The sequence below is a fragment of the Nerophis lumbriciformis genome, linkage group LG09 (assembly GCF_033978685.3).
Source record: "Nerophis lumbriciformis linkage group LG09, RoL_Nlum_v2.1, whole genome shotgun sequence".
NCBI classification, from domain to species: Eukaryota; Metazoa; Chordata; class Actinopteri; order Syngnathiformes; family Syngnathidae; genus Nerophis; species Nerophis lumbriciformis.
In genome coordinates this window covers 43,900,521-43,918,325 of record NC_084556.2, presented here as the reverse complement: position 1 = coordinate 43,918,325, position 17,805 = coordinate 43,900,521, and the positions used below count along the sequence as shown (strand labels likewise).

The window sequence follows — 17,805 nt, the reverse complement described above, 5'->3', positions numbered from 1 at the left end:
AATTCATCCTGCAAGAACATACAGTACATGCAATACATACAACATATATCATTTGTCACCATATACTACCTGTGTATGTTTACATATACTTTATGTTTACTGTTTGAAAAGCATGTAGCTACAAATTGTATCACTTTTTCTCTTTTTGAAAAAGAACTAAAATACAATTCACATATGTCAATTTTAATGTCAGTAATTGTGTTAAATGTGCACAAAAGTATGAAACCATATAATACAAGCTATATAAATATACTATCCATATTTCAGTTGTTTTCGAATGTCCATTTTTATGGTTGTCAAAGTTAACGCATGTGATTAATCACAAATGATTATGGCACTAAGCACGCATAAACACAGATTAATCACACAATTTATTTTAATCGCACATGCTTCCAATTTAGCTCTGTCATGTGTAAATGTCAATAAGATAAAAAAATACATATAATAAAAATAAATATGTCAATAATCTGTTTAAAGCAAGTGATAATGCAGACATAATCTCGTTACCTTGCGTAATGACAATAAAGCTGATTCTGATTCTGATTCTGATAATAAATTCACTCTCTTTATGGGCGTTTTTAGTACATTATCTAATGGTGTACAACACCTTGTTACTTGCAGAATTGTTCAAAATGTGCGCTTTATACTACAAAATAAATTGAATGATGTCCATTCAAGTAAAAAAACATTTTAAAAAAATGTTCCTGTATGAAATTAATTTATACCATGCTAATAGTGACTTAAATATTCGCAATTAATCCAGATTCAAAAGTATGATTAATCGATTTTAAAAATTAATTGTGTGCATTAATGAACACATATAATTTTCAAGCTCCAGAAGGGCTTAGGTGCGTGAACAAAGGAGAAGGAAAACAAAAAATGCATTTTCAGTTAAAAAATTAGGATACAATTTTGTCAGCCTCAAGACTCTCACGGCACCTGTGGCCTCATTCCTGCAGCTCACATAGCAGCTAAATGACACACTGACACCCAGCGCTGTCATGTCAGTATATGTGTGTGTGTGTGTGTGTGTGTGTGTGTGTGTGTGTGTGTGTGTGTGTGTGTGTGTGTGTGTGTGTGTGTGTGTGTGTGTGTGTGTGTGTGTCATATTACAGACAAGGTGGAAACCACACACACACACACACACTCTTGTATTTGTTACCTTCTTGACACCTCCGAAAAATGCCCACCTCTTTAGGACCACCCTTTCTAGATATATAAAGATTTGTATTTACAACATTAATAATATATAATGTACATACTAGGCAAATATAAAAAAGGTAAGCTTTTATAAAACATTTTTGTTGAACTTTTTGTTTGTAATCGGTTTTTAATCATTATTTACTTCAAGTTATTACAGTATGTCTCTATATACATATTTATTTTATTTTTTTTAATACATTTTGGCCAAAGGGGGCGCAAAATTTCTTACACACACTTGTTATTACATATGTTGGCCAGAGGGGGAGCACTTTTAAAACCGACACACAGTCAATTTGAAAAATACCTCCTTTTTGGGACCACCCTATTTTTGATAGATTTCACCACCAGGGGTGCAAATGAGACATTCTCTATTAGATGCAATGGTTTTCCGTATTGCGACCATGATTTTGGTACTAACTTGTTCACCGGCCCTCATATGGAAGGTACTTTTCCCAGTTGATGTCTTAAGTAGGGTAGAAATACAAGGACACACACACACACACACACAATGTGAGCTGTTTTGTGCAACGACTCCTCATTAATCCTCTGTACATCCATGACTTCCACACTGTCCCAGTAGGGGATAATTACAAAACAGGATAATTAATCGTATTAAGACTTAATTTCTCAAAGTACTTCTCAATGCAAAAACAATGTGTGTCACAGACAAAGAGAACTCAAATTTACCAGTCTGGTTACCCAACAGTAAAGGTAGCAGCATCCAGGTGAAACATTCCATTTACCTTTGCTGCCCTCCACACCCTTCGCAACGGTCCGGTCCACAGCTGTGTAAGAACGTCACTCAACTCACACAGCCTGAGGGTCATTACTGCAGACTAAGACCAGTTTCCAGCAGGGGAACTAAGAGCTGGACTGACAAGTCTGCTGGGCTCAGGTGAGAGCATTTTTGTGATAGATGGAGAGCTTGAAACGTTTACGGTCTAATCTACTAATTGTTTGTGTGTATTAAGACATGTGCAAAGTTTGATTGTGCACAAAGACAATCCACTAAACTCGTGCACCGAGGACTGTGCCGATTGCTGCAATATGACAGACAATGGAGAGAAAGAATCATTTGTGCTTCTGTCAACAATCGTCATATTTCTGTCAGAAATAAAATATATTAGGCATATTGTCTATCCAGCAATTCCTTTTTGTAGTCGCTGGATGACTTAAAGGTTGATTTGGAGACACCAAAATGAGGATGCGTGCTTTGGTATTATTTTTCATATAGGACATTTCCTATATGAAAAACCTACTTGCAACATGCATATTCTCGTAGCTGGATCATTCCAGGCACCACTGTTGTTGTTACCAGTTACAGTATGTGACAAAAACATCGGTCTGATTCTCTTGTCTAGATTGCGCTTCTATATGCACAAAAAGTGGCATAGATTATATTTGTGTGCTGCATTTTTCAAAATGTGCAGTAAATGAGTTTCTCCATGGTGACAGCAGGTGGTACACACAAAATCCTCATTTAAATATAGCGGTCTGCACTATTTTTGTATCAATTGTACACACTGTCTTATGTAGATCACCAGCAACATGCCTATTTTGTACAGAGCACTTGTTATGTGTAATCTTAGTAGTCCTCCACTGACACCTCATCCCCTCTTGGGGAAGCTCAGGCTGCAGCGCCTCAGGTAAGAATGACACTCAAGCATACATTCTTCTGGTCAGTAATCTCCTTTAGAAGGCCAAATACCACAAATAATTGGAAAGACTGCGCAACAGGAGATGATCTTCACATTTTTTTTTTTCTTGTTGTTAAGGACAGCTATTGTGTTCCTATCTTATCTACTGTATTTACTAGTTAAACTAGTTACATTTTCTTTGCACTTTTAGAACAGAAGCGTGTACTCAGATGAATAACTCTATCCTCAAATTCATGTTTGCATTAAATGCGTATTGAAACGCAGAGAAGGATGTGCTGTGCTACAAATAAACTTCTGCATCCACAAACACCAGCAAGAAGTATGGTGGCCCCAAATGGTCAAACAGTCCAGCTTACACGTTTTTGTTGACCAATTCATCAAGTCCTGGTCCATCGTGTTACTATTAATTCTAACAAGTTCTTGTTTAAGTCGACACACATGTGTTTATTTGAAAAGGATCCCCATTAGCTGATGCCATGGCAGTCAGCTAGTTTTACTGGGGTCCACACAAAACATCACATATTACGAACGGTTTAAAACTAGAGATGTCCGATAATATCGGCCGATAAATGCGTTAAAATGTAATATCGGAAATTATCGGTATCGTTTTTTTTTTATTATCGGTATCGGGTTTTTTTTGGTTTTTTTTTAATTAAATCAACATAAAAAACACAAGATACACTTACAATTAGTGCACCAACCCAAAAAAAACCTCCCTCCCCCATTTACACTCATTCACACTCATTCACACAAAAGGGTTGTTTCTTTCTGTTATTAATATTCTGGTTCCTACATTATATATCAATATATATCAATACAGTCTGCAAGGGATACAGTCCGTAAGCACACATGATTGTGCGTGCTGCTGGTCCACTAATAGTACTAACCTTTAACAGTTAATTTTACTAATTTTCATTAATTACTAGTTTCTATGTAACTGTTTTTATATTGTTTTACTTTCATTTTTATTCAAGAAAATGTTTTTAATTTATTATCTTATTTTATTTTATTAATTCTTTTAAAAAGTACCTTATCTTCGCCATACCTGGTTGTCCAAATTAGGCATAATAATGTGTTATTTCCACGACTGTATATATCGGTTGATATCGGTATCGGTAATTAAAGAGTTGGACAATATCGGAATATCGGATATCGGCAAAAAGCCATTATCGGACATCCCTATTTAAACATTGCAAAACACATAAAAAAATTAAAAATATAGGTAAAAGATTGAACATGAGTTCATAATGTAATTCATCACTATCAATATATGTATAAATTATGTTAAAAACAATTATTAAATTGTGTCAATCAACAGAAAAATTAACACAGGTACAAAATAACGCATGAAATATCACAAATTAAGTTTAATGTTATTGCCTCAACTGTAGTCATTTCCATTCCAGTTAATACCTCTGCACTCTTTTTCTAAAGGCCGATTTAACTTTTATTAGATGAATATCGAGTGGTAAATTAAAATCAATGGCTCTATAAATGACAGTTTTTTTCATTGGGTTTGTCTTTGAACTAGGTATGACAACATGACCGTTAACAGCATATAAAGTTAAAGTTAAAGTTAAAGTACCAATGATTGTCACACACACACTAGGTGTGGCGAAATTATTCTCTGCATTTGACCCATCACCCTTGATCACCCCCTGGGAGGTGAGGGGAGCAGTGGGCAGCAGCGGTGGCTGCGCCCGGGAATCATTTTGGTGATTTAACCCCCAATTCCAACCCTTGATGCTGAGTGCCAAGCAGGGAGGTAATGGGTCCCATTTTTATAGTCTTTGGTATGACTCGGCCGGGATTTGAACTCCGAACCTACCGATCTCAGGACGGACACTCTAACCACTAGGCCACTGAGTAGGTATCTTCTATTGCAATTATGTGTATCAATACAGAAGTCGATCTGGTCAAACAAAAATGAAAGCAATTTTGAAAAATGTGGCCAAACCTGAAGAAACCCTTTGCTCAATAGTGAGCCATGAGAAGCCAGAATGCATCTTATCAGTACTAGTTCTAATAGAACAGCAATTTGTAATTTAACTAGATTTGTATGAGTTGTGGATGACCATACCGTTGAGCAATAATCCAAGTGGCACAAAATTAATGATTTACAAACTTGACCCAGGATGCTAAAATGTACATAGGAAGAACATTTCCTTGTGACTGCTATACCACGACCCATTTTGCTAACCATTGTATTTATATGCTCGGCCCTAGATAGTTGACAATCTAGGACAATGCCCTGCAATTTTGCTTTGTCTACCTGTTGTATGGGTTTACCGACTATGGATAGATTAAGTTTAGGCTTAGAAGCCAATTTATGCCGCAGCCTAAAAACAATACTCTTAGTTTTGCATATATTTAAGACTAATTTGTTTGTTTTATCCAATCATAAATGATTTTCAACTAGCTAGACAGGACTTGGTTTAATACATGGAATGAATTCATGCATTATAGTGTACAGTCGAATCATCCGCATACATTGTTATAACGGCGCTATTCACAGCAGAGGGTAAGTCATTAGTAAAAATTAAAAATAGTAGAGGTCCTAAACAACTTCCCAGAGGAGTCCCACACGCCATCATACTATGATTAGATAAACTAGCATTATAAAAGACCATTTGTTTTCTAGAAGAAAGTCAGAGTAGTTGCTGGTTGGCTGAATCTCTAGCATTTAAACTCATCAAGTAGAATATCATGATCAATTACATCAAATGCGGTGCTAAAATCTAACAAGACTGTTCCGGCAATTTTTGAGGTGTCAATCGCCCCCAACCAATCACCAGTCATTTGAATAAGAGCTGTAGCAGTTGAGTGGCCCTTTCTGTAAGCACGTTGATAATTGGTAGTCAAACTATTATGATTAAATTAATCCTGGACATGAACAATTATTTCCATAACTTTGCAGAGTACAGGAAGAATACTTATAGCTCGACTATTTGGACCACAGAAAGGTAACTTATTGTCTTTAAGAAGTGGAATGATTTTACCCTCTTTCCACAATGTAAGAAATACCCCACGTAGAAGCTCCATTATGTCTCATAATGGAGCAGAAATTTAATCAGCAGCAATATTGTCTGTATCAGCACATCCAGATTTAGGAAGGGCTTTCAGCAGTTCTTTAACATGACTCTCATCTACACAATTAAATTGAAATGTACAACTTTTACCATTCATTATTGTATATTTTATCAGGTCACAATGATTGTGTTTTGTGCCACATAGATTCTGCCTTATATAGTTCACCTTATTGATTTTTTTGTTGTTGAAACAGTTAGCAATGTCCTGGGGCTTTGTAAGAAAAATACCGTCAGATTCCACAAATGAGGCCCATGCATTTTTCTTTCTTCCCATGATTTCATTCAATGTATTCCAGAGTTTTTTACCATCGTTTTTAACACTAATAATTCTCTGCTGATAATATAGTTTCTTCATCTTTTTATTTAATTTGGTTGCTTGATTTCATAACTTCCAGTATTTTTATTTGTCATCCAATAAGCCTAATTTTACTGCCGCCAATTTGGCATCATCTCTCTGTCTCACTAAATTATTTAGCGGTAAATCAATCCATAAAGCTCTTTTAGTTTTAGCTGTGAACCTTTTCATAGGTGTGTCTCTATTAACTATTTCCATGAAAATATTCATAAAAGTGTTAAGCAAGACTTCTGGATCATCAATACTGTACACAACTTTTTTAACATCCCCCCAAAAAATTATCATTATCAAATCTATTGTATAACCTTCTAAAAACAACCCTGGCCCTTGCTTTAGGAATTTTCGCCTTTCTAGTGATCGCAACTATATTTTGGTCACTGAAACCTGTGTGCTAATTCCACGACTGTATATATCGGTTGATATCGGTATCGGTTAATATCAGTATCGGTAATTAAAGAGTTGGACAATATCAGAATATCGGATATCGGCAAAAAGCCATTATCGGACATCCCTAAAAATGACCTTTTATTCATTAATGATCATGATCTATATAAGGCCAGCAGAGAAGGCCTTGCTGGCAATGACGGCACACCACTGCCAGCATCCACGGTACCAAGTCATGAGGGAGAGCAGGATGACGTTCACAAGACTGTCAAACACCTCTGCTGGAAGTTTGTGTTGCCAGGTGGGTGACAAAAGCTGTGAAGAGCGAGAGAAGGCAGGGCAGATCTGGCCTGCAGGTTCTCACAGAGACCAGGATTGTTCTCCTTGGGGATGGAAGTTAGGTGGCGTGGAAGGGTGGTCGTGAAATGCATACTGTAAACACACACACGCATGCATGCACGCACACACACACACATAATCCTTCCTCCAACCACCCTCATTACATCACCCCGTAACCTTGCCTTCACACCTATGCTCCCTGACTGTGTACGCCCCCTCCCACAGATCACAAGCCAGGACATCAAGCATTCCTCAGTCGGTTGTGAGGAAAGGTTGTCTGGGATCAGAGGCCAAATGGAGTCTGAGCCACAACACGTCCATACACGACAAACAACAGCACTCGCAGGGCTGCTACTTTTAGCGCTGTGTCAAAACGTCAAAACGCAGACGCAATTAAGGTCCATTCAGGCCAGTGAGTGAGTGAGTGAGTGAGTGAGTGAGTGAGTGAGTATCACTGTGAATGTGAGAATTAAAATCCAATCCAAAATTCCACATTTAAGAATCGATTATTTCCAGTTTCTTATTCAGAATTGGTAAAAAAAATCCTAAGGTGTGAGTGAGTGAAAGAGTGGGTGAGTGTTACTGTGAACATCCAATCCAAAATGTGACAATTTAGAGTCAGTTCTTTCCAGTTTCTTGTTCTAATTTGGTACAATTTTCAGGTGTCAAAAGTGCTGTGAAGGTATTGCTTCTGTTTTTCACAGTCAGTTACCATGGTCTGAAACATGCCAGCTGTCAAATGGCAGCACAGTAAAACCGAGGGGGAAAAAAACTATTTTATTTAGGAGAGAATAAATGATTTTCAACCAGAAAAAAACAAAACATTTGTATTTTTGTCTTAAAGACAGCACTCAGATGACACTAAAACAAGGTACACGCATAGGACAAGCAGGCTGTTTCTGTCTTCTGACCAAAAATGGTAAAATCATAATACAATGTAGGGTTGTCCCGATACCAATATTTTTGTACTGGTATCAGTACCAAAATGTATTTTGATACTTTTCGATACTTTACTAAATAAAGGGGACCACAAAAATGGCATTATTGCATTTATTTTAACAAAAAATCTACGGTACATTAAACATATGTTTCTTATTGCAATCCAAGAACAATGTTGTCCTTAAATAAAATACTGAACATACTAGACAACTTGTCTTTTATTAGTAAGTAAGCAAACAAAATCTCCTAATTTGTTTGCTGAAGTATGCGGTAACATATTGTGTCATTTCTATTATTTTATCAATATTATGAGGGACAAGCTGTAAAAATTGATTATTAATCTACTTGTTCATTTACTGTTAATATCTGCTTATTTTATGTTTCAACATGTTCTATCTACACTTCTGTTAAAATGTAATAATTACTTTTTCTTCTGTTGTTTGGATAATTTACATTAGTTTTGGAGGATACCACAAATTTAGGTATCGATCCGATACCAAGTAGTTACAAGATCGTACATTTTTTGATTGATTGATTTAAACTTTTATTAGTAGATTGCAAAGGAAGAGAATACATTATATGAAACAGTACAGTTTACACAGTACAGTACATATTCCGTACAATTGAGCACTAAATGGTAACACCCGAATAGGTTTTTCAACTTGTTTAAGTCAGGGCCCATGTTAATCAATTCATGGTAAAACATTGGTCGTATTAAAAGTCCTCATGTGTCCAGGGACATATTTCTTGAGTTTATAAACATAATAAGAATTTTAAAAAATTAAAAAATATTTTGGGACGATAAAAAATATAGATGTAAACATAGTTGTATCAAGTAGATACGATCTTGTACTTGGTATCATTACAGTGGATGTCAAGTGTAGATCCACCAATGGCATTTGTTTACATTCAGGAGAACTAGCTTTTGTTAGCGGTGACGCCAGTGAGCTATTGTATTCACTACGGTGTGTAGTGAAGCATGTTTAGCTATTCCTCGTCCTGCAGGGATGCTACTTGTAAGAAACTTACTTTACTCGTCGCCACAGAGGCAAGGATTAGTGATTTAGACGCAGCTAAAATACTGCCGACTGTGGATGGCTGTTAGCTACTAGCTAGCTAGCCATGTCTTAATTCCTCTTCCTGAGGGTGTTTCAGTGTTATAGCTTCACCTTTATCATTAGTTTTTAGGTCAAAATGCGTCTCTTCTCCCTTTTCTGTCTCCACACCTTGTCTGCTTGTAAGTACTCCTCTGCTCGTAAAAAAACAGCAATGTTATGACGTGACGGCGTGCCGTCATACCCGTTAAAAAAAACAAAAAAACAGAATATAGTACCATTTTTGATTAATTAGTACCGCGATACTATACTAGTAACGGTATACCGTACAACACTAATACAATGTTTAAAATATGTCTCATAATATTGTCTGAGGTGGGTTGTAGGACAGCGTGGTTCAGATGGAAGAGTGGTCATCCAGAAACATAAGTGTTCCTGGGACGAATTCAGCTCCCGTCATCCTAGTTACTGCCATTGTGTCCTTGGGCAAAACACTTCACCCACCGTGCTCCCAATATCGTTCACGCTAGTGTATGAATGTGAATGAATGATTAGTCTTGGTCGGAGAGGCCGTAGGCGTAAATTGGCAGCCACGTTTCCGTCAGTCTACCCCTGGACAGCTGTGGCTACAAACGTAACTTACCACCATATATTTGTAAATATGGAGTGACTGAATAATGGCTTCTCAGTTCTCATTGTAACGTTTCTAGAAAGCTCTCTATAAATCTAATCTATTTTTATTAGCATTATTAATAGTGTATTTGGCCCAATATTTGGCTCCAAAACAGGTCAAAGCCAACGATGAAAGTGTTCAATATGTACACCTTCTGAGTCCCTTGTGGAGGGGGAGACACTCAGGTCCGGTGGCCATGGATGGGGTGCTGGCTGTCCGGGGTCGGGACCCGGAGTGGACCGCTCGCCTGTGTATCGGTTGGGAACATCTCTGCGCTGCTGACCCGTCTCCGCTCGGGATGGTTTCCTGCTGACCCCACTGTGGACTGGACTCTTACTGTTATGCTGGATCCACTATGGACTGTTCTCTCACAATATTATGTTAGACCCACTCGACATCCATTGCATTCGGTCCCCCTAGAGGGGGGGGGTTACCCACATATGCGGTCCTCTCCAAGGTTTCTCATAGTCATTCACATCGACGTCCCACTGGGGTGAGTTTTTCCTTGCCCTTATGTGGGCTTTGTACCGAGGATGTCGTTGTGGCTTGTGCAGCCCTTTGAGACACTTGTGATTTAGGGCTATATAAATAAACATTGATTGATTGATTGATTGATTGATGTGCTACAGAAAGCAGCCAATCAAGAAGCTAAAAAAATTCACTCTTAGCTTGCTCACTAGATTGTAAAGTTCTTTGTCACGGCGTCTATATTATTTTTTCCAAAGTCCTTCCCTTTTGGGGACATCGCCCACATGCCTGTGACCATATTAAGACCACATCATCCTTCCCACCTCTCCTATGTCCTCGTCTGTTCTCACTTTCCAGTCCTTGATACGGTGGTTGCCATTCTTTTTCTTCTTCTTCGATTTTGTAAGATCACGTTTATTCAGGCGAGATTTCAGGTTCAGAGAACTTGAGAGTGGCTCAGTGATGGGATAGAGTGTGTGTGTTGTGTTTATATTACCGTAACACAACACACATAAATATCAAAACTGCTCAGTGCCTGAAATGTATCTTTATGTGTGTGGTCTGTAACAGATAAAACATATTTTCAGATTTAGAAAACCATTACATGTGTACCAGCCTTAAGTTACATTTTTCCTGGACAGTATTTTTGTCTTTAGGACAACATTCAGGTGACCTTAAGTTTTTGTCTTAAGGATAGCACTCAGGTTACCTGAAGGCAGTGCAGGAAACACTAGGCTGTATTCTTCCCCAAAGTCCAGCCTGCTCGGCCTCAATGGAGCTTTGTGTGTGCACCGATGCTGCTGAAATGACCGCGAGGCCACATTGACACAAGAGCGACACAAGAGAGGCTTTGCAAGCTATCTCTAAAAAAAGGTGGATTCATTTGGGTGGAGATTGGAGGAAACCCTGCCCTGAGCAAAGGTGCACACACATTCATGCTACACCCATGCAGTACTCAGGAAGCAGACTGCCTTCACTCCCAGTTTCAAATTTGTTTTCCTTTCTTGCTGCTGTTAGAGGAAGGCGAGGCCGTCTACCGAACACCCCGTTAAAGCAGCATTATGTAACTATTCACTTTCAAATAAAGCCTTCATAAAAGGCCACGGGCAATAGGAGAATGTTGCACCTGCTCATCAAGCGAAACACATCATTCGCTCAACCTGACGACACCAAAATCCCAAAGCACACAGCGCACTAGGGGTGGGCGATATGGCCTTTTATTAATATCTCGATATTTTTAGGCCATGTCACGATACACAATATATACTGTATCTCGATATTATGCCTTAGCCTTGAATGAACACTTGATGCATATAATCACAGCAGTATGATGATTCTATGTGTCTACATTAAAACATTTTTGTTCATGCTGCATTAATATATGCTCATTTTAAACTTTCATGCAGAGAGGGAAATCACAAATAAGCATACTTGCCAACCTTGAGACCTCCAATTTCAGGAGGTGGGGGTGGGGGGTGGGGGCGGGGGCGTGGTTGGGGGCGTGGTTAAGTATTTCATATATATATATGTATATATATATAGCGGTAGAAAATGGATGGATGGATGGATGGATATATATATATATACATATATATATATATATATATATATATATATATATATATATATATATATATATATATATATATATATAAAATAAAACAAATGGCTTATCGAGAAATAATTGACTTTCAGTGAATTCTAGCTATATATATATATATATATATATAAATAAAATGGATGGATGGATGGATATATATATATATAAGAAATAATTGGATGGATGGATGGATGGATATATATATATATATATATATATATATATATATAAGAAATAATTGACTTTCAGTGAATTCTAGCTATATATATATATATATATATATATATATATATATATATAAATAAAATAAATACTTGAATTTCAGTGTTCATTTATTTACTCATATACACACACATAACACTCATCTACTTATTGTTGAGTTAAGGGTTAAATTGTCCATCCTTGTTCTATTCTCTGTTACTATCTTTCTAACCATGCTGAACACCCTCTCTGATTATGCATTGCTGTGTGGCACGCACAAAAGTGCTTTCATCAAATGCAGTAGATGGCAGTATTGTCCTGTTTAAGAGTGTCACAACATTGCTGTTTACGGCAGACGAACTGCTTTACTGTAGACGTTCTTTATATTGTGGGAAAGCGGACTCAGGTCCGCATGGAGCTGGAGGGGGCGTGGCCTCCAGCTCCGCCTGAATTTCGGGAGATTTTCGGGAGAAAATTTGTCCCGGGAGGTTTTCGGGAGTGGCGCTGAATTTCGGGAGTCTCCCGGAAAATCCGGGAGAGTTGGCAAGTATGCAAATAAGTAAATTTACCAAACCTATTTATTAAACATGTTGAATAGGTTCATTTAGCCTACTAATGTGTATTTATAAATGGTTGATTTATATAGGCTAGTAAGGTAAATTTTTGTACCTGACACGTTTCCGCTATCTTGCTTCTGCAGCCTTCATCAGAGGTGTCACGTGATCTGTGACGTGTTATATGGATTGTAACATTGCATATAACACGTCACAGATGACGTCACGCTAACATCACGTGACACCTCTGATGAAGGCTGCAGAAGCAAGATAGCCGAAACTTGTCAGGTATAAAACCTTACCTTACTAGCCTAAATAAATGAACCATTTATAAATATTTATTAAACAGTTATTAAGCAGTGGCACAAACAATTATGTAATTTCAAAACAGAAAGTGCAAGATTGTCAGACATTTTAAAACAAGCTTTTAGTGCACTTTTGTGCATGATGTCACCATGATGACATATCAAAACAACACTAAATTAAAGTCCCCTTTTTGTACAGAACGCCACTACAATACTTCAAAACAAATAAAGTGCACTTTTGTGCATGATGTCACACAAGATATTTCAAAAACTGTCAAATAAAAATTAGCTGCATATTAGGAAATCAAATAGTGCATGTCCTTTGCTATGTGGTAGGTTCCTGCGGACGTTATCTCCTTCTGTTGTTGACTATTTTTTGTTGATGTGGAAATGGAAGACGTCGGACTGAATTGGGTCAGTGCTGGTTGCTTCAGCATTTTGTTGGGTGTGGCACCGGCCGGAGATGTTGACATGTGGAGTTTCAAGCACTCTTCACTCTACCGCAGGCCTGGGCAATTATTTTGACTCGGGGGCCAAATTTTGAGAAAAAATGTGTCTGAGGTCCGGTATATCTGATTTTTAGGAACACTAATACAAAACCTCACAATAATGTCTAAATGGCTAAAAACGTTATGACAGACCGCCTTAAAAAAAGGAATGGAATTTTACATTTTTTTTTACTGAATGAGACACCCAGAATGTACATGAAAATAAAGAATGTGGTATTTACAATATTAACTATGAACGATAAAACACTGAATATTGACAACATATGAACGTCACACGCCCTCTCGATTGACATTATTTACAATCAAGCAAGCAACAAAAATGCAACAAACACAGCAAAATATGAATGTGAAAGGTAAAAAATAAATATCCACAATCTGGTGTATCTGATATATCACTAAGCTTTAGAACTTTGATGTAAAAATCTCCTTCCGCGTCTGTCCCTGACACCCGCTTTTCAGGCCGGTCGCTCTGGAAACACTCTGTGGAAACGCTCCCCACCCACACTGCTTGGTGCCTCGTCTGAGCTGCTGTGACTTTGATTACCATTTTAACTAATTAGATTACCATAGTAACTAGTATATCATGCAAAAGCACAGATTCTAACCATTGAAATATTTTGTATAGTTCAAGACTTACGGTAATTTGAAAACATCACTGCACATCATAATGGCAGCTACAGTTTCCATCTTAAAGATTTAAAATAATTATTTGGGAAATGCCCGGTGGGCCGGTTTGAAAAGCCTAATGGGCCGCATGTGGCCCCCGGGCCTTAATTTGCCCAGGTCTGCTCTACGGCATGACTTTTCAAATGATGTTACAAATTAGTAGTGCTGCTAGTTTTTGTAGCAACGCTTTTGCCGCATACTTGACATATTACGGTTGTCTGTTCAACATCTTGCCGCTTGGAGCCAAACTACCGCCAGACAATGGACCCCATGCTGTTTTTCTTGGGAATGAATTTTTCCTCCATTTGTTGCCAGGTTCGCATCTTTCTCTCTCTCGTATTACCACTCGCACTGCTCGCACCACCTGCCACAGCTAACTTTACCCATGTCGCTACCTCTCTGCTCCGCGAGAGCGTATGAAGTTGCACGCGTGTTAGTATGTGACGTATGTAACAAAGTACGCTTGTTTTATGTCTCTGTGAGAAGGAGAGACAATAAAGAGCGAGAAAAGCCTGTAGTGTAATGCTTGCAGCTAAAAACAACTGTGTGACAACGTATGCTTGAATACTCACGATATAGTCATTTTCTATATTGCACAGAGACAAACCCGCGATATATCGAGTATATTCAATATATTGCCCAGCCCTACGGCGCACATATTATAAAATATTTGGTTTTTGTCAGCATATTCTCCGCTCGGGATGGTTTCCTGCTGACCCCACTGTGGACTGGACTCTTACTGTTATGCTGGATCCACTATGGACTGGACTCTCACAATATTATGTTAGACCCACTCGACATCCATTGCATTCGGTCTCCCTAGAGGGGGGGGGGGTTACCCACATATGCGGTCCTCTCCAAGGTTTCTCATAGTCATTCACATCGACGTCCCACTGGGGTGAGTTTTTCCTTGCCCTTATATGGGCTATACCGAGGATGTCGTTGTGGCTTGTGCAGCCCTTTGAGACACTTGTGATTTAGGGCTATATAAATAAACATTGATTGATTGATTGATATTCTGAAATTCTGAATGGAGGTTTCTTTCACTAAATTATGCACAGCAAATTTCAGTAAAATGCCTTTTTTTTTATAATATTAAAGGATGAAAGAACACATACCTGTTTGCAACAAGGCAACTCCACTGTCAGACACCTCGTAATGCTTCTGGATGTCTTGAGCCACGCCTGCAAACAGGAGAGGAAATGTTTACTGTCTTTTAAGGTCCTTCATTTGAAAACGCGTCAAACAGCAGAATGATGGATGGACATCATCTTCATCGGAATTAGTGGGAAAGAAGCAGTAAGACGTCCTTCAACTGACACACGGCCTGTTACAATAATACTACTGTATAATACACATTAATATCACTGTGTATGATAGACATTGATGGGCAGTAACAAGCTACATGTAGCTAAGCTACGTAATTTAACTACATTTTCCAGTAGCTTTCCCTGTAGTTTAGCTAGTTTTAGACCCATGTAGCTCGGTAGCTTACATCAAAGCTACAAGCTACAAGGAGAAAAAATGGACTGCTAATCCAAGCTCCAAACAAACTAAATAAATTCATACAGTGGGATGCGGGGACCCATAGAGGTAGTTGTAGGGTGTCCCCAGCTAAATGACAGATAGTTAATAGTAATGGACCCAACAAAAGTACACTCTCAGTTACATTAACATTGTTATTATACATGTGGGCACATAGATATAAATGTCGTTAAAAAGGTAGCTTTGATGTAGCAAGCCACTTTTGCTGTCTAGCTTGTAGGGTAGCTTGCTACAATTCTCCGGGGCTAGCTTCCCCTGGAGCTATAGCTACATTTAATCGAGAGTAACTTGTAGCTTAGCTTACTACATTTTCCAAGTAGCTTGCCCAACACTGATAATAGAGTATTGTTACTGTAAATTATACATACAGTAATAATACTGTGTATCATAGATAAGCCTGGGCCGATATTCGATAAGTGAATTAACCGCCGATAAATTCCAGCGTCGATAAATTGCCATGTACATGCTTCAAGAGAATTTCGGTTTCAGCAGCTATGCACGTTTGTGCCTCAGCGGAATTGAAAAGAAAGGGGTGAATCATCTTGTCATCATTAAGTGTCTTTGACTCTTGGTGTTGCCGCTGGCCCGCTAGCAATAACATCACATAGTGCAGACCTGGCCAACCCGCGGTTCCTGAGCGCTTAAGTTCAAATCGAAGTTTGTTTGTTTTTAATGTGCGTGTTTGTCGAGCGAGACGGTCTGCAAGAGCGGTCACTCATCTGCATCGGTTTCTGCGGCTGCGGACATTTGTACAATAAATAAACAGTAGTAATGATAACTGGTCGAAAAGCCGTCTTTCATAACTGCACTTTGATACGGACGGACAGACTGGCGCTAGCTGGCTAGCTAGCTAGCTTAAATGCTAACATGTAAAGAACAGATATTAACATTTTCCCTATTACGAAGCATCAGTCCCCAATCTAAACTGGTAGAAACACATTACTGTTTAAACAAGTGAGCTACAGTATTCACAGTAAACATAAAAGTGCTGTTTTTGCACAAAGTGATTGATAAACTCAACAGGGTCAAGTTGAAACAGACAAACACAAACTGATCAACAGGAAGTGAACTAACGTGACGTCCAGAAGTGAAACAACTGATCACCCTTCACAATTTAAAATCAAAGAATATGAACATATTTAACACACAAATAAAAATAATATGTCTCTTTTGAAGCCAGAACAATATTTGATGTATAATGATATTTGAAAGCATATTGTGTGTACTTATCTTAGTTATTAAAAAAATATAACTTGGTATAAAGATTTTAGTGTGTGTATATAAGTACTTTTTGAGCACATTCAACAATACCATGATAATATTGATCATTTTGGTCACAATCACTTTGTTTAGCCATTTTCTTTATTGTTTCGTTTGCAGCTGAGATAGGCTCCAGCACCCCACGCGACCCCGTAAGGGACAAGCGGTAGGAAATGGATGGATGGATGGGTTTTGGTTGCGTGTATTTGAGGGCCCCCCACCCCTTCCTTAACAGAGACAGAACCTATTTTATTGATTTTGGTTGTAATTTTTATTTAAGTGCAAAATCTTGCTTACAGACATAGTACATTTTATTTTATATTTTTTATTTGTTTTATTTAACTTGGTATTCAGAAGTTTACATTTTAATTACAATGATAAAATATACAAGAAATACAAGTTAATTGCATTTGAGAGGGGAATACTTTCCTTATTTGTGTCATGTCTGTATTATCATGTTTTGTTTTAAGTCATGTTTTGTTTAGTTTCTGTCTTTTCACTCCCTTGTCTGGTCACCATAGCAACCATTAGTTTTCACCTGTCACGTCACGCACCTGTTTCACGTTTTTAGTCACGCACCTGCTTTCACTAATCATGTCCATAGTATTTAAGTTCATTCATTTTCTGTTGTTCGGCCTGACGACCTCACACCACATTTATGCTCTGTCCATGCCTGTTACTTCTTTCCATGTCAATTCCTCAAGCAACTATTTCTGTCCAAGCCAAAGTAAGTTTTTGTTCCATGTTTAGTCTTTTTGGTTTCATAGTTTGTTCTCCGCCATTGTGCGTGTTTTTTGTTTGTAGTTTTTTGCTATAGTCTTTTGGTTTCATAGTTTATTCTCCGCCTCTGTGCGCGCTTTTTGTTTATTCCTTTTTTTTGATAAATATAAATAAATCATGTACCTTCATTCCCGTCTCGCCCGTGCCAACTTTCCGTTGCATCCCGGAAAAGCAAACACCCAGGACCAAGTCGTGACAGTAGGTCGTCAGCAGACCCGCTTT

At 38.1% G+C, this 17,805-nt stretch overlaps 1 protein-coding gene across 1 annotated transcript in view; it reads right to left on the bottom strand.

Moving 5' to 3' along the window:
* spns2 (SPNS lysolipid transporter 2, sphingosine-1-phosphate) overlaps nt 1-17,805 on the bottom strand; it is a 135,343-nt gene that overhangs the window by 71,897 nt on the left and 45,641 nt on the right. The window contains exon 2 of the mRNA XM_061963116.1: nt 15,117-15,182. Within this exon, the coding sequence (XP_061819100.1) occupies nt 15,117-15,182 (66 nt within the window). The remainder of the gene's footprint in view (nt 1-15,116; nt 15,183-17,805) is intronic.